The following is a 24,028-nucleotide window of genomic DNA, read 5'->3' as shown; positions in this document are numbered from 1 at the left end:
CTGGGGCCGATGGGTGGCCTGGGTACACTCAATTAGAGGAGTCAAGGAAGAGTGACAGAGAGGCAGACGTGTCAGGATGACCTGGCCTGTTTCAGCTCACTGGGGATGGGCAAGGACCCTGCTTGTCCTTGGGTTTGAATCCATCCAAGCAGCCCAATGCCAGCTTTGCCTGTGGTGGCCAAAGCCTCCTGCCTTCCATGGCTCCAGGCTGTTCACCCCGTGTGGCCTTCCTGGGCCCCCGCCAGTCCCTGCAGCCATGATAGGCATCGGTGGCCTTCACAGCTCACTGCTTCCCTCCCAGTACAGCCCTGCTTGGCCTTCCACAGACCAGGGTGGGAGACATCCAGGGAGGGCTTCTGGGGCCCCCCAGCCATAACAAATTACTTTTCTCCCTGGGGAGCTGGGCTATAGCCTCCTTGCCCACCCAGGAATGCCCTGAAGTACAAGCTGCCCTCAGAGGAGGCACTGTTCTCACTGGGGCTGGACTGGCCAGGCTGGGGCCAGACCAAACAGGACCTGCAGCTGCTCCATTAACCACCTACCTGGAGATAGCATCAGGTAGCCACCCCACTGTGAGGCATTACAGGTGGTGTCGGGGCTAGAGTTCTAGCTGGCTAGATCAGGGGTGCTGTGCGGCTGCAAGGCAAACGCTAGCTGGACACCAATGACCTGGAAGCCTCCTGGGGAACTGCTGGGGGCACAGCCATGTGTCCAAGGAACTTCAAGTCCTAAATCTGAGGCAGCTTCCTCTCAGCAACCCCATATGCTACTGAATCCTGGTTTCTGATTCCGGGAGGCAACATCACCAGCTTCCCTAGAACAGAGACAGTGCCAGCTTGACCTCCTGGTGGAGGTGGCAAGAGGGTGACCAAGGTTTGGTCCATGCCCTGCCTGGAGGGGTGGCCGGTATTTGTAGAGGACTATGGGTGCCTCCTGGGGATGTCTGAGAGACATTCACCTACGAAGGGCAGTAGGAAGTATCTAGGATAAGGGCGAGGCCCATGGGAAGACACAAGCAGGAGGGTGAAGGCCTGAAGGCCAGGGACTCAGCCCAAATAGCCCCTCCCTTCCTCCCTCCTTGCTTCTCCCTGCAGGGACTTGTCTGGTGACTCCTCCCCTACTACACCTCCCCTCCCCAGGCTGTCTCCAACAACAAAGGCTTGAGTTAAAGCCCTGAGGCCAGAGCAGGAGCCTGGCCCTAAGGTAAGGTAAGGTAAGGTCTCTGAGAAAGGGGTGAGTGAGAACCCTGAGAGGCTGGGGTTTGGCTGTCTCTCTGATCAAAGCAGAGGGGCTGTGTGTGGTGTGTGTGTGGGGGGGCATGACACTAACAGGAGCTTAGGCCATCCCTCTGAAGGAGTCATCCCAGGGCTGCTGGTGAGTTTGAGAAATGCTGCTTATCTGTCTCCCCTCACCCTCCCTCCCAAGCTGGGACATAGCTATGCCTGTGATTTGACCTTCTTGAGTGGGTGGTGTCTCTCAGACCACTGTTGCAGACACCTTGTCACCTGTGTGACTGCTGGGCTTGGGGACCAGGTGAGCACTTAGAAGGGGGAGGAACTGAGCATGAATACAGCTCAGCCTTACCCTCACCTCCCACCTCAGCTCAGTTCTTCCCCGGGACGACAGGAAGGTGCCAGCACCCACCAGTTGCCATCAACACATGTGGGTGTTGCAACTCTTTTGCAGCTGCAGAGAAGCTGAGACAACTGACTTGCTGCCGCTGGTCTCCCATCTGTCCTGACGCCTTGACCTCCCGGGCCACCCCTACCTCCAGCCACCCACACCCAAGGGCCTGATCTCAGGCTGGACCAACTTAGAGATGCCAGTTGCTCCTGGCAACCCCGGCTGCTGGGGCAAATCCTGGGGCCAGCAGGGGCTGCAGGGCCCCCACGAGGCCTGCACTGCTCCCCAGATGGCCTGCTCTTCTTGACGGCCGGCGCTGCGTCCTGTGTCCACGTGCTGGATCTTGAGGGACGTTCCATTTGTCAACTACCCTGCCACATGCCCGGAACTGGAACTTTTGTTCCAGAGGATGTGGCTGTGACAGCTTCAGGGCTCGTGGTGGTCAGTGACCTCATCCATGGGGCTGTGTGTGCCCTTCAGTACACTTTCCGGGAACCCCAGGGTCGCTGGGTGACTGTAGGCACTTTCTTGTCCCCCAGAGGCCTGGCTGTGGATGCCTTTGGCCACTTCCTGGTGACAGACTACTTGCCTGGAACTGTGCACAGCTTCATGTTGGGACCAACCTTGGAGACCCTGGCTCCAACCTCCATCCTAGGTCTGGAGGGCCCCTGCTGGGTGGGTCCAGGGCCTGACGGGGGCCTTGCTGTGACTGAAGAGTTCAGGGATGTGCAGCTGTTTGGCAGTGCCCACCAGCCTCTGGGCTCCCTGGGAACCCTGACTGGGCATAGCTTTGGCCATCCAGCAGGCGTGTGCTCTGACTCAGAAGGTAACATTATTGTGGCTGATGAGCAGAAGCACCAGGTAACCCTGTTTCCCCGGGTTGGGCCACCCATCTGCTTACAGTTGGAGGGGCTAGAGAGGCCCTTGGGTATGGCCTGTGCGCCCCAGGGCCAACTGGTGGTGGCAGATGCAAGGGACAACTGCATCAAGGTGTACCAGTATCTTGGAGAGATGGCCTGAGGTTAGGCCAGTCCTGAGTCCTTTGTAATATTGTGGAAGGTTAGTGGGCTCCTTGGGGGCTGCTGAGCCTGCTTTGACATCTGGCCTTAGCTGGCTTTCTAATATCCTCTTGGCAAATGCTCCTGTCTACTTAGCAGCCATGAATCCCCACCTCCCCATGAGCCTCTAAACTGGGCCATCTCCATGTCCCTGTTCAGTGTGCCTCTGGCCTTTCATACCCCCTACCCCCAAGGGCCACCAGTCCCTAGCTCTGCTAGCATAGCTTTCAGGAGTTCTGAGCTTTGAGGTGACACTTGAAGCTACAGATCCTGGGGTGCTGAGGCCATCTGCCAGGGTATAGCCAAGCAATATCTCCTGCTGGGTGCCCCAACCTCTACATCCTAATCAGAGGCAGACAGGCAGGTTGGGAGGGTGTGGCTAGGCTGGGCTGGGCAGCTTGGGGCATGGGTGTGGTCTCTTAGTGCCCCCCCAACCTCAGAGATATCCCCATTCTTGAGCCTCCAGCAGCAACTCTGGGCCCAACAGAGGTAAGGGGTAGGCAAATTAAAGGGGCAAGCCCTTGAGGTGTCCTGGAAGGACACACGTTAAGGGTGGGGTCACAAGGTCCTCTTCTGTACATGCCCCATTTTGAAAAATGTCTTCAGTTTCTCTCAAAATCCAGGTCCAAACCACTCTTGAGCTCTTAGGTAGGGTACTGGGAGGGTCTGGGTGGCACAAGTCCTTTCATATGCTTCCATTCAAGACAGGAAAATGGTGGCTTTTCCTCCCATGCTACAAATGAGATCTGGAAGGGGAGGAGAGAGAGAAGGAGAGAGGGAGAGAGGAAGGGAGAGAGAGACAGAGACAGAGACAGAGACAGAGAGACAGAGAGAGACAATGTGTGTGTGGTGTGTGTGTATAGCTTACCAGTCTGGATCATGTGGAAAGGAGGAAGGAGCAAGAAAAAAGTGCTTGCTTGTGAACTTTCGGGGTGTGGGATGGCATGCCAAGCCTATCATCTGGACGCTGAGATCTGTGTTTTATACTGCCACACCTGTCGTCCCTCCAGGTTATCCCAATATGCCCTGATCATTATGTTGTGGGGGATTAATGGACAATGTAAGATCTTTACGTGTAAATAGATGCTCAATAAACATTAGTTGCTGCGTTTTTAAGAACTAGGTGACCCAAGTATGTCGGCGTGCACCCTACCTGTAATGCAGACAGACAAACGAGAGAGCCCCGGGCTTGAGCCTAGGCAGGGCGTGAAGATGAGAATAAAGCGATCTTTATTCTCACCAGTCTTCCAGGACATTTAAGGCAGGAGTAGGTTTGATGGCTGGAGCCGCTCGCTCGGAACTCTGGGGCTCAGTTGGTGGACAGCCCGGGCACGTTTGAGGACCGGACCGTCGCGCGGCAACACACCGAGCAGGCGGAAATGGGGCTGATGTCCCGCGGCGGGCCTGGGGGCCGCGAGCACTGTCCGTCCTCCCGGGCCCGTCGGACACGGTGCCTAACCTAGTCCTTTCCCTACCGCTCGGGGACGCGGCCCGGGGAAGCAGCCGGTGAGCACTGGGGGCGGCGGGGCCGGGAGAGGAGGAAGAGGAGGAAATCCCGAAGCCGCGCAGGCCTCTTTGTCCTCAGCCTGCCCTCAAATACTCTGAGATGGGAAATCGGGAGGCCGGAGTGGAGGGAGCGGTGGCCACCCCGCAGCTGACCTCCAGGCTCGGCGCCACCCGCTATGGGTCTGGCTTGCAGTCCGGAGCTTGAGGGCGCCGAGCGGCCTTCCTCCCCTCCAGGCGGGGACTAGCTGCAAGATTCCTGGAGCACAGGCTGAGAGGCTCACACTTGTCCTTCACCCCAGTAAAGATCAGAAACAGATTTACTCCCTCCTTTTGAAATGAAAAAGGAAAGCATTTACAGAGGCAAGAAAGTGTTTCTGGGCACATTCTCTTAAAGCTCAGATTGGTCTCAAAATCCAGTGTAGCAAAGAATGACCTTGAATTTTATTTTCCTGCCTCGACTTCCCGATTACAGATTTGCACTACTACTACTACCGGTTTCTGATGTTCTGGGGACTAAGTCCAGGGTCTCCTGCAGGCTAGGCAAGCACTCTACCAACTGAGTTATCTCCAGCCAGAAAAGTGGTTTTGGTTTTCGTTCTTGGTTGTTTTGAACATGGAGTAAATATGAACCCTGGCAGATTCACTAAGAAAAATGTCAGCTATGCTGTGTCCCTGGTCACTCTTAGCTGGGCCAGCCCTCAAACCTGGCTATGCGGGGGAGATAAGCAGTAGTTCTGCTTCTAATGAAGTCTGAACTTCTATCAAGAGACTTCCCGAGGCCTCTTTTATTAAGCCCACCTGGGAATGGGCTATTGCGGAGGTCACTGACTCCTTCCTGGCAGAGGCAGCTTTCCCAGGTTTGAGGTGTTCTTTTAATCAACATTTTTTTTTTTTTTTGGTTTTTCGAGACAGGGTTTCTCTGTAGCTTTGGAGGCTGTCCTGGAACTCACTTTGTAGACCAGGCTGGCCTCGAACTCACAGAGATCCACCTGCCTCTGCCTCCCAAGTGCTGGGATTAAAGGCGTGCGCCACCAACGCCCGGCCTAATCAGCATCTTTTTAAACATGTTCCCACTGCCCAGGTTTCTGCCTTCTCTCTCCAGCCTCACTTCTCTTGTATCGATTGCCTGCTCTTTCATCTTTTTCTGCTGCTGGAATCCCGGCAGGCCAGGGGAAGCACACTCCTTTACACTTTAGTGGTTCCCGAGGCAGAGTTGGGAGTGAGGGCAGGAATTTGCCCCATAACTATTTGAGTTCTCCCAGTACCCCACCAGCCTCTGCCTTCTGTCTTCTTTCCTTTGACCTGAGATGCTTTTTGTTTTGCTTTGCTTTTTTTTTAAAGGTAAACTGTAAATGAAGCATGCTTTACAAAAAGGATATGCACAAATTATGTGTATAGCACATTGAATTTACTCATTGTGAAGAGACTCAAAACTAGCACCACCACCCCCAACCAACCGTTTATAATCAGACCAAGGGCATTTCTCTTCCCTCAGACCTGGCCGTGTTGTGAGCATGTTCCTCTAGTTTCTGTGATGTGTTCCCCAGGAGAGTCAGGTGGCTGTTTCACTAGGCTGGTGTATCCTTACAGGGTTGTCTGCAGAAAAGCTTGGGCTGTACTCAATGGTCCCCTGTGACAGTGGCCCACTGGGGCTCTTACAAGCAAAATCACTCTGGAGGGTTGGTTAGAGACAGGGTTTTTCTGTATTGGCTTGACTGGCCTCAACCTCAGAGATCTGCTTGTCTCCCCCTCCCAAGTGCTGGGATTAAAGGTGGGTGTCATCACCGCCCAGCTTGCTCTAGTACTTTTTTAAGATGCATTACTGCCCCTGTGTCATGGCCCTCTGGAGAAGTTCCCACAAAAAGAACCAGAGGCTGGGCGGTGGTGGCGCACGCCTTTAATCCCAGCACTCGGGAGGCAGAGGCAGGCGGATCTCTGTGAGTTCGAGGCTGGGCTGGACCGACAAAACAATATAGAGAAACCCTGTCTCATAAAACCAAAAAAAAAAAAAAAAAAAAGAACCAGAGAAATTGGTTCTTGATGCTGGCCCTGGGGATTTGGCCAGGGCTGGTGTTGGGCATCAGGGTTCCTCTCTGGACACCCTCCCGTTGCCTGCCTTCTCCAGGCACTTTGGAGTTTGTTTTACTGGAGATTTCGGGCTTGGAGTTCTGTGGAGAGGCTTCCTGAGGCTTTTTACTTGATCCCCCTGGGAACGACTGTTCCAGAGAGAGCTTGGGTATTTTTTTTTCAAGACAGGGTTTCCCTGTAGCTTTTGGAGACTGTCCTAGAACTCGCTCTATAGAACAGGCTGACTTCGAATTCACAGAGATTCCCCTGCCCCTGCTTCTGCCTCCCAAGTACTGTGATTAAAGGTGAGTGCCACCACCACCTGGGTCCCCTTTTTGCCCTTTTAAGACAGAGTGTCACTACATTGACCCAGTTGTCCTTGATCTCAAGCCCAGGTAGGCCTTGAATTTGCACTCCTTTCTGCCTGAACTGCTCTCTGAGCCCAGAGGCAGAAGGACATGCTCCCTGCTACAGGATGTGTTCCTTCTGAGTCCTAGGCCCTAGACTCAGCTCTAGGACCAGTACTTTGTGTGTGCATCTGGTTCTCCTGAGCCCCAAACAAAGTTTGTTTGATTTGCTTTTGTTTGATTTATTGGGGGGGGGGATTTGAGATCAAACTCAGAACACTGAACATGCTAGGCAAGTACTCCACCATTGAAAACCACCTTGAGCAGGAGAGATGGCTCAGTGGTTATGAGCACTGTGTGCTTTTCCAGAGCTTTTCAATTCCCAGCACCCACATGGCAGCGCACAACTGTAACTCCGGCGTTTCTGACATTCTTACACAGACCTGCATGCAGGCAAAATACCAGTAAACACAAAATAAAAATATATAGAAAGAAAACCATCCCTGGCTCTCCAAAACAGATTAATGTTTTTTAGATTTACTTTATGTGTGTGAGGTTTTGTATGTATGTATGTTTGTATGTATGCATGTATGTATGTGCAGTACATGTGTGCTTGGTGCCCATGGATCTGCTGGAACTGGAGTTGTGGATGGTTGTGAGCCACTATATGGGTGTTGTTAATCAAACCCAGGTCCTCTGGGAAAGCAACAAGTACTTTTTTTTTTGGTTTTACGAGTCAGGGTTTCTCTGTATTGTTTTGGAGGCTGTCGGTCCAGCCTGGCCTCGAACTCACAGAGATCTGCCTGCCTCTGCCTCCCGAGTGCTGGGATTAAAGGTGTGTGCCACCACCGCCCGGCTTGCAACAAGTACTCTTAACTGCTGATCCATCTCTCCAGCCCCAGGTTTTAAATGTTTATCTTAATTCTTGCTTAAGTAAATTCTGTTTGTTGCTGTTTGAGACGAGGCCTTGTTTTGTATTCCAGGCATCTCTGGAATTCACGTGTAGGCCTGGCTGGCCTTGAACTCAGTGATCATCCTGCTTTAGCCTCCTGAGTACTGAAACTATAGTCAAGAGCCATCTTTTCATCTTTTGCTTCCTCCTCCTCCTTTTCCTCTTTTTTCACCTCCCGGTACTCCTGCTGGAATTACAGGTATGCCTTACACAGCTGACTTCTGGATTTGTGTACATGTTCATACTGTGTGTTTTTGTATATGAAACTCCTAAGGAAGGCTTTCTCATTAGGTCCTTAAAGACCTCGGGCTCAGCCCCCCTACCGTTATCAGTGGCTTCTGTCTGGGTACCTCACTTTGCCCCCCTTCAGGCTGCTTGTTTCAGAACATAAGGAAGCACTAGCCTGCCATGACACATACAGCGCTGCTCCCTGGGCCAGTACTTGGAAGAGTTTAGTCCCTATGAGATGCATAGCCATGACCCACAGTCTCTGCCACCAAATCTGGAACCATGCTTTCCCAACCTGTGACCAGGTGAATGGTCCATAAGCATGGCACAGCATCTAGCAGCCACAGAGGCAACAGCTCTAAACCAACACTCTCTCCTCTTTTCCAGGGCCCGGCATGGTGCTCAAGGCCTTCTTCCCCACATGCTGTGCCTCGGCGGACAGTGGCCTACTAGTGGGACGGTGGGTCCCAGAACAGAGCAGTGCCGTGATCCTGGCTGTGGTGCACTTTCCCTTCATCCCCATCCAAGTCAAGGAGCTCCTGGCCCAGGTGCACAAGGCCAGCCAAGTACAAGTGGCTGTGCTAGGCACCTGGTGCCACCGTCAGCAGGAACCCGAGGAGAGCCTGGGGCACTTCCTAGAGGGCCTGGGTGCCATCTTCTCCCATGATCCCTGGTTGCAGCTATGCCGGGAGAAGGGTACCAGGTTCTGGAGCTGCAAGGCCACTTACCATCAGCTGCAAGGCACACCCACTGAAGACCAGGTCATGCTCATCTTCTATGATCAACGCAAGCTGCTGCTCTCCTGGCTGCATCCACCAGCAGCATTGCCTGACTGCCAGGCTGGAGACTCTGCAGCCAGCACTGGAGGTCTAGCTGACATCTTTGACACGGTGGCACGCAGTGAGGTGCTCTTCCGAAATGACCAATTTGATGAGGGCCCGGTACGCCTGAGTCACTGGCAGTCAGAGGGCATGGAGGCCAGCATCCTTGTGGAGTTGGCAAAGCAGGCCTCAGGGCCTATTTGCTTGCTGATGACCTCCCTGCTGTCCCTGCTCTCAGCTGCAAGTGCTTGCAGGTAGGTGCCTCAGACAGGAAGGGTAGAGCAAGCAATTGGTCCCATGAGACTCAGACTCTCCCTGCAGTATGTAGTGACATTGACAGCCAGAGGTACATGTTGTTTGGAGACCTAGTTCTCATCTTACCTTCCCTCCCTTTGCATCTCAGAGGATGTCCTAGCAGAGACGGGTCTAGCATTTTTCCCCCGTAGACTGATTGTGAGAATGAACCATAGATACTTCAAGTATCTAAACTGGGCTATTGTACCTTTTAAAAATATATATATGGTTGGGTGGTGATGGAGCACTTTAATCCCAGGGCTTGGGAGGCAGAGGCAGTAAGTTTGAGATCAGCCTGGTCTACAAGAGCTAGTTCCAGGACAGCCTCCAAAGCCACAGAAACCCTGTCTTGAAAAACCAAAAAAAAAAAAAAAAAAACAAAAAGTTTATGCATGAATATTGGCCTGCATTTATTATGTGTACCATGTGCGTCCCTGGTCAGAAGAGAGGGTCAGATCCCTTGGAACTGGAGTTACAGATGGTTCTGAGCCACCATGTGCATGTTGGAGATTAAGCCAGCATCTTCTGTAAGAGCAGCAAGTCTCCTGAATCACTGCACCATCTCTTCGGCTCATCTTACTGTTTGTTCTGAGACAGGGTCTCAGCTATGTAGCCTTGGCTGGCCTGGAACTCACTGTGTAGTCCTCAAACTCTGCCTTTCTTGGCCTCTGGGAGTGTTGGGATTAAAAGCCAATATCTGTCAAGCCTGGAACTGTTTGGCTGTGAGGACACAGAGCTGCCCACCCCCTGCTCCTCCGTCTCCCTGATGCGGTTCCTCTCTAGGCCAGTCAGTTGCCTGAGGTGGCGTCCCCCAGCCAGGCTCTCATGGGTTGTTGGCCTGGTGAGAGATTTGGAAAAGGCCTTCCATGTCCTGGGAATGCTGGATAACACCATGGTTTAGCTTGTGAATGAGAGCCTGGGAGCTCCCTTCTCTCACAAATGTTCTCTCTTAACTTTCTCAACTCTGCCTTTCTTTTTTAAATAAGACAGTTTTTATATATCTCAGGCCAGGCACAAACTTGCTATGTAGCCATAGATGACCTTTAACTTTTTATTTTTAGTTTTTATTTATTTGATTTTTCGAGACAGGGTTTCTCTGTGGCTTTGGAGGCTGTCCTGGAACTAGCTCTATAGACCAGATTGGTCTGGAACCCACAAAGATCCACTGCCTTTGCCTCCAAGTGCTGAGTTTTTATTTTTTTAAAGGATTTATTAGATATATTTATTTAGTGTGTGTGTGTGTGTGTGTGTGTGTGTGTGTGTGTGTGTGTGTGTAGTGTTTGTCCTGTATGTTTGCCTGCACACCAGAAGAGGGCACCAGATCTCATTACAGATGGTTGTGAGCCACCATGTGGTTGCTGGGAATTGAATTCAGGACCTCTGGAAGAACAGCTGTGCTCTTAACCCCTGACCCATCTCTCTAGCCTTAATTTTATTTTGGGGGGACAGTGTGACACTATGAAGTTCTGGCTGTCCTGGAACTGTCTATGTCGCCCAGCCTGGCCTCGAACTCACAGATTCACCTTCCTCAGCCACCAAAGCGCTGGAATTAAAGGGGTGCACCATCATGGTACTGGGCAAGCAGTCTAGCAGCTAAGCTATTTATCTCCAGCCTAAGAGGATGTTTTTCTTGGTGCTGCTGCCCATAAGGAACAGCTGTAGTTCTCCTTCAGCTTTTCCCTCCTTTTTTACAGACTAGTGTTTGGCATAGGATCTGGCTGACCTTGCCACTTTCCAGGGGCCCTGGGGACCTTTGGATACTTTCCCAGAAAGAGAGCCCTGGATAACCTGTGGGGATACACTTTAGGTTTCGGGAGCTGCTGGGTATCTTGATGTATGGTGTAGGCTTTGTGATAACCTTGGAATTAATAATGTGGAGGTGTATGTGGGTCCAGGTGCCATTACATCAAGAAGGTCCTAGTTTTCTTTGTCCTCTCCAGGGACTCAGGAAAGTGAAGAGATGCTTGTGTATTGATTGCAGACAGCAACCTACCCATCAAACAAGAGGCAGTGGTTATAATGCTGGTGTACAGGCAAGGCTGCCATGACTTTGTGCCCTTCACCATGATTGGCTATTTGAAAGGGAAGGTTCTTTTGAGTATAGTTCTTAGAACTGACTCAAAGCTGCACTGTGGAAGAGAGGCCTCTAAACCTTCCAAGGTCAAGTCCTGCTCTTTCCTCCAAGGTTACACACAGCTCTGCACATCCCAGGAGCCCTTAGGTCCCTCCTGCCTCCAGCAAGGGCTCTAAATGGCAATACAGCTCCTGCTGCTGCTGTTCTTGGGCTCCTTGACTCGTCCTGGCTCACATGAGTGCAACCCAGTTACTGTCGGGCACTTCCATGGTTCAGAGACATCTCCTCTCACTGTGAGCATCTGTAGGAATATCTCCATGCCTCCTGTATGATGAACCCAGTCTTACTGGGTAACCCAGCAGAACTTTGCTGAGCAGGGCAAGTCCTGGGTAAGGTAGGAGAGGACCTAATACCCACTTTTTGGGCCTTGCCCCATTCCGATAGGGTTTCTCTGTGTAACCCTAGCTGTCCTGAAACTTGTTCTGTAGACCAGGCTGTCCTGGAACTTATAGAGATCCTCCTGTCTCTGCCTCTTGAGTGCTAGGATTAAAGGCATGCACTACCACTGCCTTATTTTGTTTTTGTTTGTCTTTTTGTATTTGAGACTGGATAGCCCTGACCAAGCTGGCCTTGAATTCAGAGATCTGTCTGCCTCCTGAGTACTGAGATTAAAGGCATGAACCACCACTCCTGGCTCACTTTTCAGCCATTTTGAGACTCATCTTTGTATGGGCTAGTGCGCTCAGCTATGCCTGAGGCTCTGTGAGGGGGTCCAACTCTGTATGACAGTCAGAAGAGTGAGCGGGTGCTCAGGAGGGTGCTGTGCATTTCACACCTGTGCATCCTTGCTTGACCATGTTGGCTTTCATACTCACCTGGGCCTTGCTGAGCTTTGGAGTGGAACCAAAGGGCTCAGACTGAGTGGATCTGGCCCGTTCCTTCTAGAGTGAGGGACCTTGGCTGGAAAACCAAAGAACTAGGCTGGAGCAGTCAGTCTCAGCCCGTGTATTCTCCCCAGGCTGTGGAAGCTGTGGCCCCTTCCCTTCATCAGAAGCAAGCTCTCCACTTGTGAGCAGCTCCAGCACCGACTAAAGCACCTCTCCTTCATCTTTAGCACCGAGAAAGCCCAGAGTCCCATGCAGCTGATGAGGTATGGTTTGCTTTACAAGGAGGGGTGGTGTGGCCCACCCTCTTCTCCACCCCTGCTCTGCATTGTGCCTCCAGCTAGGCCCCTGGTGGATCCCAGGCTGTGTCTAGCTGCCTCTCAGCTGCTTTTCCTGACATTCCTTGCAGGAAGGCCAACATGCTGGTTTCTGTGATACTGGATGTGGCCCTGGGCCTGCTGTTGCTCTCTTGGCTCCACAGCAATAACAGAATTGGACAGCTGGCCAATGCCCTGGTCCCCGTAGCTGATGTGAGTAGATCTGGGTGATACTCAGCTTCCTGAGAGTGGGGAATCCTCCTGGGCAGTCCTTCAACTGGCAGGAACAGCTCTTCCCTGTCCTTGCCCTAGAGACCTTGGCCCTAGCCTGAGACCTTGGCCGTAGGTGCTCTTGATGCCTGTGTCTTCCAGAGAAGCATTGGCCAAGTGTCTGCTGCCCCTTCTTGAAGCTGGCAGTGTCTGGGGACCACATGTGGTTAAGGCTTTCATGGGCCTCTTTTCCATGCTGCACTGATCTTCCAGATGAAAGTCAACCTTAGGACACCTCAGTGCTCTGGGCTGTTGTTGGGCTGGCCAGACACTACTCTCAGATGGCTCTTACTCTGGAAACAAGAGGCACAGGCCTGTCCTCTGCTCCCAGTGCTCCCCTCCGTGGTGTGTAGTATATCCATGCTGGTCCCTTCCTGCTCTTCTGGCTCCACCTCCTCATTTCCACGCAGCCTCAGAACCTTTCAGTTCTACATCTCATCTTCAGTAGAGCCAAAGCCCTGTCACTACTGTGGAGGCCTTGAGGATCTCCCTCTGGGTACGGTCTCTGTTCATCAGTGCAGATGTATGCCAGGTCTGCTTGTTGCCAGGCCGGAAACCTGGGAGCAGCAGTGGGTTCCTCTCAGCTACCTGAATTGTGAGATATATGGAGCGCATCCCAGTAGGAAGGAGAAACTGTGGTTGGGCGGAAGGGGTTAGGCTGTTTCTATATTCTGCTTCTTGGCCAACTTTGTCTGAATCCTCCTTTTTGCAAAATTGAAAAAAAAATCCACAACCTATAAATATTTAATTAAAAAGTAGAGTCTCTTTCCGCTGCCAGGCTTTTATCCTTTAAATATTAAATAAGCCCTATTTATAAAGGTTTTGCTCTCTTCCCTGGTGGTCCTAAGGCTCTTGCACAGAGTTGCAAGAGGCTTTGGAAAGAGCATATAGGGATACAGGAGTTACTCCTGTGGCCTCCCTTGATGACAAAGTAGAGCACCCTTAACCTCCTTCTTTCCCCCACTATGGGCAGTGAATAGCACTCCATCCTGGTAGCCAGGACCAGTTTTCCTGCTTACTGTTGAAGTCTCTGTGCTGTTTATTGTACTCCATTAAATTTGTCTTTTGTCTGAGTGCCTTTGCTCTCCAGTACTTCCACCTGCTTTCCTAGTCCCTGATTGGCTTGACACCCTCTCATCACCCAAGATGGCTATCCATTACTGGGTGGCCTTAACCTCTGGTAACAAGGAGAGAGGTCTTGACCAAGGGCTTCAGTATTCTCAAGTTCCCCTGCATTTTTCGAATTGAGCCAGGGTTAATCCAGCCTCAGCCATACCCAGGTATCATGGGCTTAGGGCCCTATTGTTGTAGGGCTAAAATGGCAAGATAGTGAGCATGAAGGAAGTTCTCAGGTTGAGGTAAGTGTCCCATGGGGACACATGCCCAAGGAACTGGTTTATGTACTCCAGCCTGTTGGACGCTTCAGAGCAGGATCTTAGAAATAAATCATCTGTGGCCAGGCAGTGGTGGTGCACACCTTTAATCACAGCACTCAGGAGGCAGAGGCAGATGGATCTCTGTGAGTTTGAGATCAGCGTAGTCTACAAGAGCTAGTTCCAGGACAGCCTCCAAAACCACACAGAAAATATCTCAAAAAACCAAAAAGAAAGGAAGGAAGGAAGGAAGGAAGGAAGGAAGGAAGGAAGGAAGGAAGGAAGGAAGAATCCATCTGTGACCAGGGGTCAAGGAGTTCATTGGCCAGACAAATTTGGGAAACATTGCTTCTGTGCAATATTGGACGACAATGATTTACTGGGCACACCTTTAATCCCAGCACTAGGGAGGCAGAGGCAGGTGGATCTCTGTGAGTTCAAGGCCAGCCTGGTCTACGGAGTGAGTGCAGAGGCAGGCAGATCTCTGTGAGTTCGAGGCCAGCCTGGTCTACAGAGTGAGTTCCAGGACAGCTAAGACTACGTAGTGAGACCTTGCCTCTCCCCACAAAATAAGGTCAAAGATTCTGAACCTTGGAAGGAAGTGGCTACCCTTACGCGACCCACACAGACTGGCTATAATGCGAGCCCATTAGGGACAATCCTCCACCCACCCACTTACCTCAATGTGATCATGTCATCCCTTCCCTGCCCCATGTCTCTGTAGTACGTGGCTGAGGAGCTCCAGCATCTGCTGCAGTGGCTGATGGGTGCTCCTGCTGGGCTCAAGATGAATCGGGCACTGGATCAGGTGCTAGGCCGCTTTTTCCTGTACCACATCCATCTGTGGATCAGTGAGTGCCTGATGGGCAGGGTTGAGCAGCCCAGTAGGGCTGGTAGAGGAGAACAGGGAACCCTAGTCAGGCCCCATCCCCTCCGCCTCCATTTTCTGGCTTCCCCTTTATATGAAGCAACCGTGTCGGGCCAGCTGCTCAAACCAAGTTCTGGGGCCAGTGGCTGGGTCTGTACTCACTGGTGTCCTGAAGTGTTAGGGTTCCATTCCCAGGAACTGGGGCTTGCTGTGTCTCACTGGACACTGCTCATGGCTGAACTCCATCCTGCAGGCTATATCCACCTTATGTCCCCCTTTATTGAGCACATCCTGTGGCATGTGGGCCTCTCCGCCTGCCTAGGGCTGACTGTTGCCCTGTCCATCCTTTCCGACATCATCGCCCTCCTCACCTTCCACATCTACTGCTTCTATGTCTATGGTGCCAGGTATGTATGTATTCAAGTGTAGTTTTCTAAGCCATGGGCACGCAACAGGGTCTGAGCAGATGGGTGAGGGGTGGCACAGGCCCCCCGCTGGCCCTCATGAGCCTGTGTCCCATAGGCTGTACTGCCTGAAGATCTATGGCCTCTCCTCTCTCTGGCGTCTGTTCCGGGGGAAGAAGTGGAATGTTCTGCGCCAGCGGGTGGATTCCTGTTCCTATGACCTTGACCAGGTACCTACAGCCTTGAGCCTGCTGACCTTGTCAGGGCGACTCCTTAGACACTACCAGTGACCAGCCTACTGCAGCTATCCACTGACAGTTGGTCTAGGGGGAGGTACCAGCAGACCTACACATTCTTTGCCCAGGTGGGCATAGGACCTGCTCTGGCTTATTCCATTTGCTTTCCAAGACCTGATACATACTTTTTCCTAACCCCATATTTGCCTGTGTACCCTGCTGACTATATCCCCACAAGCCACCAGGCCCACAGAGTAAATGGACACATCCCTTACGGTAAAGGGATCATGCTGACCCTCACTAGCTCAACTGCAGTTTAAGGATGGTGTGCATGGCCAGTGATGGAGTGGCCTCCCCTGGTCCAGGTCTTGGGATACCAAGTGTGCTTGCCTGTTCCCCACAGCTGTTCATTGGGACCTTGCTCTTTACCATCCTGGTCTTCTTGCTGCCTACCACCGCTCTGTACTACCTGGTATTCACCCTGGTGAGCCCAATATCGCCTGCAGACAGAACTTGGACTGGTCACTGCCTGGGGAACGGAACGGGCCATCTGTCTCTTCAGGCCACATCACCATGGCTGCTCTGAGCTCTCTGGGGACTATGTGCTGATCTTAAAGCAGTTGGGGTCCTGCCCTGGACTGGGCTGGTTACAGAGGAGGTCAGGACCCATGGGGGGTGGATAGAATCGTAGAGGAACCCTCCTCTAGTGGTAAACACCAGGCTGGACAGTATGAGATAAGTGATCCCCAGATGGCCCAGGCCTCCAGGTTGACCTGTAAGTGTTGGGAATGTGGACTCACAGCCTCTGACACGGCACGAGCGCCTGCTGCTCTGAGGCCTGCTCTTCAGTCTCCTTAGGGTGGGGTCTGTGCTTTCCCCAGGGCTCCAGAGCCTCTGGTCACCCTTAATGAGTATAGCTCAAGAGCCTATTGGGCTGCTCTCCTCAGTCTGATGTGTGGCTTCAGCCCCAGCCAGTGTCCCTGAATGTCACCCTTGCTACAGCTCCGGCTCCTGGTGATCACTGTGCAGGGCATAATCCATCTACTCGTGGACTTCATCAACTCCTTGCCACTATACTCCCTTGGCCTTCGACTCTGCCGACCCTATAGGCTGGCTGGTAAGTGTTGGGTGCTGGGTGGCTGGCTTCTGACATGGTACAACATACCCACAAGCCTTAAAAAAGCACCTGTGCCAACCTCATGTGTCTCCTGCCTGAAAGAATTGGTGTATGTGGCATGGGTGAGCAGAACAGAGAAGAATAGAAGACAGACTTGGCCCTGGCAACATGCTGTTTGCTCTGTCTCCCTGAGAGTAAACTTCAGAGACAAAGACCCGAGGCCTCATCCTTCCTGTAACATGTGAGGCTTGCTGCAGGGTCTGTGCAGGGTATGGCTCACAGAAGTCTACCTCCATGTGGTTATAGGCTATATGTCTACATTTTTGATGACCCTCACCCTTGAAAGCAGGCCAGAATGAGGGCTGCTAGACTGTGACAGACTCATCCTGCACTGCCTATAATCATCACCTAAGCTGTTCCCCTGAACCTCTGCATTCTGATGCCAGAGTACTTGAGGGAAATCTGCCACCTTTAGGCATGACATTATCTGTCTCTGAGGGTATGGATGCAGCAGGGACTTTAGGATTACCTGGTACAGCCAATGCTCACCACCAGTTCAGGTGATTTCGAAGGGACCAGGACCAGTGTGCCCATTTGACTTCCAGTCAGCTCAGAGCCGTTTGATAGGGATGTGCAGATTCCTTGGCTTTGGATCAATGTCTAGGTCTGCCTACAGGCATCACCATGCTACTGAATGCCTATAAACATTTTGAGAACATCCTTCTAGGTAATTTCTCCATTAACTTCAAGAGGCACAGGCCAGAGACTCAATTACAATGTTAAACACGTACCCTCTGCCTCCCCTCACTTCCTTCAGCTCAGACACAAAGACAGGTGGACCACAGTAGACCCAGAAACAGCCTGGGATGGAGAGCCCTTTTCTCCCTAGCCTGGAGCCAATAGCTTGTCCAGGTCACTTTAACTGCTTAGTAGGCCACAGTTCTGTCCCTTCTTACCTCACTGGCTTCAAGGAAGCTTCATTTCCTGCTGTTTTTTGAGACAGGGTTTCACTATAGCCCTGGCTGTCCTGGCATTCACTCTGTAGACCAGGCTGGCCTTGAATTGAACTCAGAGATCTTCCTGTCTTTGCCTCCCGAGTGCTGGGATTAAAGGTGTGTGCCACCACTTTTTAAGAACTTTCTTTCTGGGCATTGCCTAGACTGGAGCCCAAACTACAGACCAGGAGTGCTGTGGGTCCTCAAATCAGCCAGACATAGAAAGCCATAAGACACCCAACAAAAAGGCAGGTGGGAAAGGTGGAGGAGGAGAGAACCATGTGTTCCTAGACAGGTCTGCTGCCACCTGGGTGGGCTCAAAGAGGCTTCTGTTGTTAGAAACTACCATCTGCAACAGCTTCTGTTAACTTACAGTGGGACCAGTGAGGCTAACTGGGAATGGAGATTTGCCACCTTCCTTCCTAAGTACTTTGTTTTCCTAATAGCGGGTGTGAAATTCAGAGTTCTGGAACAGGAGAAAGGCAGACCCCTCCGCCTCCTGATGCAGGTAAGAACTCCCTCTGCCCTTCACTGCTGCTCAGACCTAGGATCCCCTTCCCCTTGTTCTGCTTGTGTTCTGGGACAGCGGGGGTCAGCCAGAGGTCAGATACAGGTAGAAGGGGCCAGTGAAGCTAAGGGGTAGATTCCCAGGCACCTGAGTATCATAACTCACTGTGTCTAGAGCTTCCCCATCAGGGTTGGGAGCACCTATTATGGTCATAGCTGATATCTAGTCTGGCTTATGGGTGGGGGCCCCTTGTCCTGGGCCACAGACATCATGATTTGCCCTGGGCCCCATCATGCTCAAGGTTGTGATGAAGCAGAAGTGATTTAACAAAGGCCTCAGGACAAGCAGTCATTTCCCGTTGTACTTGGACTCCTGGCTCTTTCACTGTTTAAGTCTTGAGTTCTTGGTCCCAGTGAACAAGTTTTGGGGTGACTGGCCAGGTATGAGTTGTACCTTGGGCCAAGTCCATGCATGGTGCCTTTTGAACACTCAAGCATCTGCATGATCCTTCTCCCAGGCAGCTCCCAGATGCAGAGTGGGTCCTAGGATAGGGCATTACTGACCCAAAGGGACATTGAGCTCCCCTGTCACAGTTCCTTCCTCAGGGGACCAAAGTGCAGTGTGGCCTACTGCTCTGAGGATCAGCTTGGCTATGCCACAGGCAAAGGTTTGTCAGGGCCTAGCTGGCCTCGCCCTCAAATTACCTAGCCAAAGGTTCCCCAGAGGGCAGGTCAGGCCCAGGGTGTCAGTCCTCAAGACCTTCCTCTGTAGACACAACCGAAGCACCCATAGCTGCCCACCCTACTAATAATTATCCTGCCCTTGCAGATAAACCCCCTGCACTATAGCCATGTGGTACACACCTACCGCCTGTCTAGCTGTGGCTGCCACCCCAAGCACTCTTGGGGCTCCCTGTGCCGAAAGCTGTTCTTCGGAGAGCTCATCTACCCCTGGAGGCAGAGAGAGGACAAACAGGACTGAGGAGCTGGATACAGCCATCGCACTTACTATCAGGATAGCATCGACCATGCTTTATCTCAGGTCCCACATGGGCCAGCCAGACACTCTGCGCTGAATGTAGGCAGGCCTTACCTTTGAGTTGCTACTCTGGCTCTCAGGCCCTGTCAGCTTCAGTCCTGCCCTCCATCTGTCTAGCACAATGGTTCTCAACCTTCCTAACACTGCGACCCCATAATACACTTCCTCATGTGGTGGGGACCTCCAGTCATAAAATTATTTTTGTTGCAATGTCATAACTGTAATTTTGCTACTGTTATGAATTGTAATGTAAACATCTGTGTTTTCCTATGGTCTTAGGTGACCCCTGTGAAAGGGTCATTTCAACCCCCAAAGGGGTCATCACCTAAAGGTTGAGAACCACCGCTCTAGCACCAGCTGTGTGGCGAGCCACCTGATTTGTCACAGTCGTTGCACTGAGCCTATTCCTAGGAGTGCTCAGATTCTGGGATATGCTGGCAGGTCTCCTTGACTGCTTTGGGTGGGAGCACTCCTGGGTACCTGGTGCACTCCACAAGCTTCAGCAGAACATTCCCATCCGGAGAACTGAGGCAGCTGCTGATCCCCTGGCCCAGCGAACTAACCCTCACTCTATACTTCTCTGGGTTTGCTTGTTGCTGCTCCATGGAGATTGCTTTGTGAAATTGCTGCTAATAGGCAACTGGTGTCCTTTGCTTGAAGTCACACCATGTGGGGTAATTGGATACCTGCCCACCTTGCTGCCCTGCTCTTGCCCCATGTGAGGATAGGCCCTTTGGCAAAATATTCTTTCTTCTCTTGTTGACTTCTTACGGGATCAGACAGCTCCTGTGTGGACAGGCACTTCTGTGGCTCAGTTTGTGAATGGCCTTGGGGAGGTGGAATGGCCAGGGTTCCCTGCCACTTAGTAGGATCCCATGTGAGCTAGATCCTGGGGGGAAGGAAGCTTTACTGCCTTATGGTCTAGAAGTGTTCACTGTGGGCAGGAAGAGGCAGCCAGCCCTTTCTGTCTCTCGGGTACTCAGAACTATCCACACTGGTTCGTCTATGCCTGTTTCCTTCCCTTCGCTATAGGCCAAACCACCTTTAAACTCCCAATGGAGGGTGTTAGTGAAGATGAATCCTGACCCTGTGGTGACAATAAAACCTCTCATGAGTTTGGAGTACTAGTTTGGGTGTGATTCAAGTCTGGCCAGGCTCTAGGTGCATGGGCTAGGTGGAGCATTGTGTCACTCCATAATGACTGCCGTCATTTCCTCCCAAGGCCTCTACAATGGCTCTGCTGGGTGGCTGTGCAGCCCTAAGCCCTTGAAGACATCTTAGATAGGTAAACAGACCTAGGTCCTCGGGGCTTCTGGCTATAGTTTTACTGGTTCCAGGGGCAGGCATACAGTCTGGTGGAGAAGAGGGGTAGAGAGGATTGGGGGGAGGTCTACTCTGAGCTCTGAGTGTGTGGATTCCATACAAGACAGAGTACTGACCTGGACTGACAGGGTTTCTCTATGTAGCCCGGGCTGTCCTTGAACTCAAAGATCTGCCTGCCTCTGCCTCCTAAATGCTGGGATTGAAGGCGTGCACCAACACTGCCTGGCTTGACCTGACTCTCACCACCTACAGTGTTCAGATGCCTGCAGGCCTGTTGTCCTGGTTTTGGAGAGGAAGCCCTCAGTTGCTTCCTAGTTTGGGAAGGGATCTGTAGAGCTGGGAAGTGCCAAATGGCCCATCCAGAGCTTGCTAAAAGTGGCTTCTGTCAGCCGGGCGTTGGTGGTGCACGCCTTTAATCCCAGCACTTGGGAGGCAGAGGCAGGCAGATCTCTGTGAGTTCGAGGCCAGCCTGGTCTACAAAGTGAGTTCCAGGACAACCTTCAAAGCTACAGAGAAACCCTGTCTCGAAAAACCAAAAAAAAAAAAAAAAAAGTGGCTTCTGTCATTTGCAATACTGGAGGTTAGGGTTAGGCAGGCCCCATAGCTGTCTCTTGGTTCAAGTGCAGAGGCCTTGGACCTGGGCTTCTTGGTAACCCTTTGGGGCTCATTTGCACACAGGTTGTTACCACTTCCTGTGCTTTCTTCCCTTCCCCACCCTGCTTGGCCACCCCTACACATCCTTTAGCTGCCTGTTCTCACTCCTCCACTCCTGGACTCCATCGGGAGAAGGTGCTGATCTCAGCCCCGCTGGCTCTTGTGCAGCCCCATCACGAGATTTGCCTGGCAGCTGTCATTCTGTGCAGCAGAGTGCTGGGCTATCTGCCCTTCTGAGGACTAGTCAGGACCTGGCACCAGAGCTGGCTGAAGTAACACTGGCATCGGAGCCACAAGAATTGCCTCTTGCAGAGATCTCTGTCTGTGGAAGTTTTTCTGAAGATTCTCAGACATAGCTCATGCATTTGTAACAACAAGGCCTGTGTTATTTGTGTGGACATTACATTGGTAGACAGGTGCCTTGTGCTATCAAACTGGTGACTCTCCCCAGGAGCTGTCAGCTATCATAAGTTGCCTTCCTTTGTAACTAAAAACTTGTCTACAGGAGCTGGAGAGATGGCTCAGCGGTTAAGAACACTGAGTGTTCTTTCAGAGGTCCTGAGTTCAATTCCTGGCAACCACATGGTGGCTCACAACCACCTTGAATGAGATCTGGTGCCCTCCACTGGCATGCAGGCAGAGGACTGCATACACAATAATAAAATAATAATAATAATAAAAGAAAACTTGTCTACAGACATTTGGGACACAAAAATAACCTGCCCTTCTCATTCTTTTTTCACCAACTATAATGTCCATCCAGGTGTCTGGATCTGTCTACTATGAGAGGCTTGTGGGGCCTCTCCTTGCTGCTAGGCTATGACCAGGACTTCTGAGTAACTGAAATGAGGTCTCGTATATCTCAGGCTGGTCTCAAGCTGGCTATGTAGCTGAGGAGAACCTTGAACTGCTGACCTGCCTGCATCTACTTCTTGAGTGTTAAGATTACAGTTATGCAACACACAGTTTATGCAGTGCTAAAGATCAAGTCCAGGTTTCATGCATGCTGGACAAACTTGTCAACTGAGTTCAGTTTCCAGCCCACCTAAAATTTTTGTGGGTACTTCTGAGCTTCCTTGGCATGTGGTTACAAGGCCCAGGGTCTGTGCCCTTGTATGATTTCCAGAGCTCTCTGAGGACTCAGGGTCCCACCCAGGGTGGGAAAGTTTGTCTTAGTTTGCTCTAATTACAAAATACAAGAGACCAGATGCTTTATGGATAGAGGTTCATTTGGCTTATCTGGAGGCTGTGAATCCAAGAACACAGTCAGCATCTGGTTGTGGGCCTTTTTTTCAAAACAGCATGGTACCAGGTATCACAAGTGTGATAGCAAGTGTGTTAGCTCAGTTCTACTACTAAAGCAACTAATGCCACCATGGGAGCCACCCTCCTGATTTCATCTAATTCTTACCACTCATGAGTCCCACTTCACAAATTGTGGATATAGTCAATCAACACCAGAATTTACTTGCCACAGGCTGTCTGTGGTGTATAGTCTCTGGAAAGAGGGGCTGGATGTCTCCCTACCATCCTTTCCATATAGTCTCAGCACCCATGGATGGGCATCACTGTTTCAAGGCTTACACCTTGAAATATTATTGCCAGTTCAGGGGGAGAGAGGCATCAGAACATAGGCTCAAGTCTGGGCACAGTGGCCTCTACAGGGGAGTATCTCCCTGATAAGTAGGTTCTGGCTTTCTAGGGACTCCCTCTTCAACTCCTCATCAGCTGAAGGTCAGGACTTTCTGGGTTGCTGCTGACCTGTGGAGGGGATGATGTTCTTACTAATCTGCTGTGGCCCAGAGTCCAGTGAATGGCCACACCTGGGATATATAGACATATACATCCTGAAAAATAGGTGCAGGTAATAACTTCCAGGATCCTTTGGAAGATAGTCCCGCTGGAAGGCCTCAGTGTGGTTCTGCATTCCTGGACCCAGGAGTCTCCACCCTTCATACTCTGACCAAGAGAGTATCAGGAAAGTCTGTCCCTGAAGGCAGGCAAGGAGAGCTCTGTTGCTATTTCCCTGGCATCACCCCCTCACAGAAGCTTCCCTGAATATTGTGTCAAACTAAGTGGCAGTGTCCACAGGGTCAAGATGCTCATAAAGGCCATGTCTTCAACTTTGCAGGGAGATAGTCACTCAGTGTGTGCCTTGAATGAAGGGTACCTGCTGCTGGAGGCAAGGCCTAGGACCTGCAATTCCTTGGGGAAAAGAGGAAAATCCTCTTTTTGTGTTTGTCTGTATATGTTTGTGATAGGGCCTCAGTACACTTTGGGGGGCTGAAGCAGGAGGACTGTCTCAAGTTCAAGGCCTGGCCTACAGAGGCCTGGCTGGCATGCGTGCGTGCGTGCACACAGTGTATATAAGATTTAATTATTTTGTGGAGACCTTCACACTTATTAAATTGCTGGTGAGATATAACCTGGAATTACTGAATTCCAATTTCACTTTTTGAACATTTGATCTGTTACTTTTTAAGAATCGACAGACTTGGTAACTGCCTGATGCTAACCTGACATTAGATTGGCAACTCTCCATCCACTGATCATTCAGTCTACATAATATTAAGTCCTTTGTGCCTTTTGCTCTTCTCTAGGGGGGTTGTCCACTGACCTCCACTCTGTATAATCTGGGAGAACCAATCAGTGGAGATGGCAAAAGTAGTGTCAACGAAGTATTCACACAGCTAAAGAGAGTTTTCAGTGTGAGAGTGGTAGACGCCCTGGCTTTTCCTGGTGCTCATCCTTTCACAGATCAGGATCTGCTGTAAACTGTACCTGCTGTTCTGTGACTGCTGCACACGGCAACTCTGCTTCACCCAGAAAGGTCTAAAAAGGTTTATTTCTGTTATACATGTACATGTGTGTGAGTGTATGTGCATGTGAGTGTGGGTGCCCAAGATGGGCAGAGTGGGCATTGGATCACCTGACAATGGAGTTAAGGGTGGCTGTGAGCTTTGGGGTATAGTACTGGGAACCAAACTCCAGGCCTGCACAAGTTCAACAACCATTGTTTTTTTCTTTTGGTTTTTCAAGACAGGGTTTCTCTGTGGCTCTGGAGGCTGTCC

At 51.4% G+C, this 24,028-nt stretch overlaps 2 protein-coding genes across 6 annotated transcripts; both read left to right on the top strand.

The window, feature by feature from the left end:
- Positions 1-1,109: 1,109 nt before the first annotated feature.
- Positions 1,110-3,170, top strand: Nhlrc4 (NHL repeat containing 4). Of its 3 annotated transcripts, none has more exons than XM_040748370.1 (2): positions 1,110-1,203; positions 1,687-3,170. In XM_040748370.1, the coding sequence occupies exon 2, from the start codon at positions 2,002-2,004 to the stop codon at positions 2,641-2,643; it is 642 nt and encodes a 213-aa protein (XP_040604304.1). In that variant the 5' UTR covers positions 1,110-1,203; positions 1,687-2,001; the 3' UTR covers positions 2,644-3,170. The 3 variants fall into 3 exon arrangements, with proteins under 3 accessions (XP_040604304.1, XP_040604306.1, XP_040604305.1); XM_040748372.1 differs by having other exon boundaries at positions 1,147-1,213; XM_040748371.1 differs by having other exon boundaries at positions 1,160-1,208.
- Positions 3,171-4,020: 850 nt separating this feature from the next.
- Pigq (phosphatidylinositol glycan anchor biosynthesis class Q) lies at positions 4,021-20,101 on the top strand. Of its 3 annotated transcripts, XM_040748366.1 has the most exons (12): positions 4,022-4,187; positions 7,585-7,752; positions 8,169-8,856; positions 11,989-12,120; positions 12,264-12,384; positions 14,539-14,665; positions 14,936-15,089; positions 15,205-15,316; positions 15,726-15,806; positions 16,325-16,439; positions 17,881-17,942; positions 18,771-20,101. In XM_040748366.1, exons 3-12 carry the CDS (start codon positions 8,177-8,179, stop codon positions 18,921-18,923), a joined length of 1,737 nt encoding a protein of 578 aa, XP_040604300.1. In that variant the 5' UTR covers positions 4,022-4,187; positions 7,585-7,752; positions 8,169-8,176; the 3' UTR covers positions 18,924-20,101. The 3 variants fall into 3 exon arrangements, with proteins under 3 accessions (XP_021089522.2, XP_040604300.1, XP_021089520.2); XM_021233861.2 differs by lacking the exon at positions 7,585-7,752; XM_021233863.2 differs by lacking the exons at positions 7,585-7,752; positions 15,726-15,806 and having other exon boundaries at positions 4,021-4,187.
- Positions 20,102-24,028: the final 3,927 nt, after the last annotated feature.

This window comes from Mesocricetus auratus, unplaced genomic scaffold, assembly GCF_017639785.1.
Source record: "Mesocricetus auratus isolate SY011 unplaced genomic scaffold, BCM_Maur_2.0 Super-Scaffold_100007, whole genome shotgun sequence".
Classification (NCBI taxonomy): domain Eukaryota; kingdom Metazoa; phylum Chordata; class Mammalia; order Rodentia; family Cricetidae; genus Mesocricetus; species Mesocricetus auratus.
This window is presented reverse-complemented; position numbering and strand designations above follow the sequence as displayed.

What these genes read in the sequence shown, in the direction of transcription:
- Pigq (XM_021233861.2), top strand. Translation starts at nt 8,177, where the DNA reads ATGGTGCTCAAGGCCTTCTTCCCCACATGCTGTGCCTCGGCGGACAGT. An exon ending in TCAGCTGCAAGTGCTTGCAG is followed by an intron (nt 8,857 to 11,988) that starts GTAGGTGCCTCA and finishes TATTCTCCCCAG; the next exon opens with GCTGTGGAAGCTGTGGCCCC. An exon ending in CCCTGGTCCCCGTAGCTGAT is followed by an intron (nt 12,385 to 14,538) that starts GTGAGTAGATCT and finishes ATGTCTCTGTAG; the next exon opens with TACGTGGCTGAGGAGCTCCA.
- Nhlrc4 (XM_040748370.1), top strand. Translation starts at nt 2,002, where the DNA reads ATGCCCGGAACTGGAACTTTTGTTCCAGAGGATGTGGCTGTGACAGCT.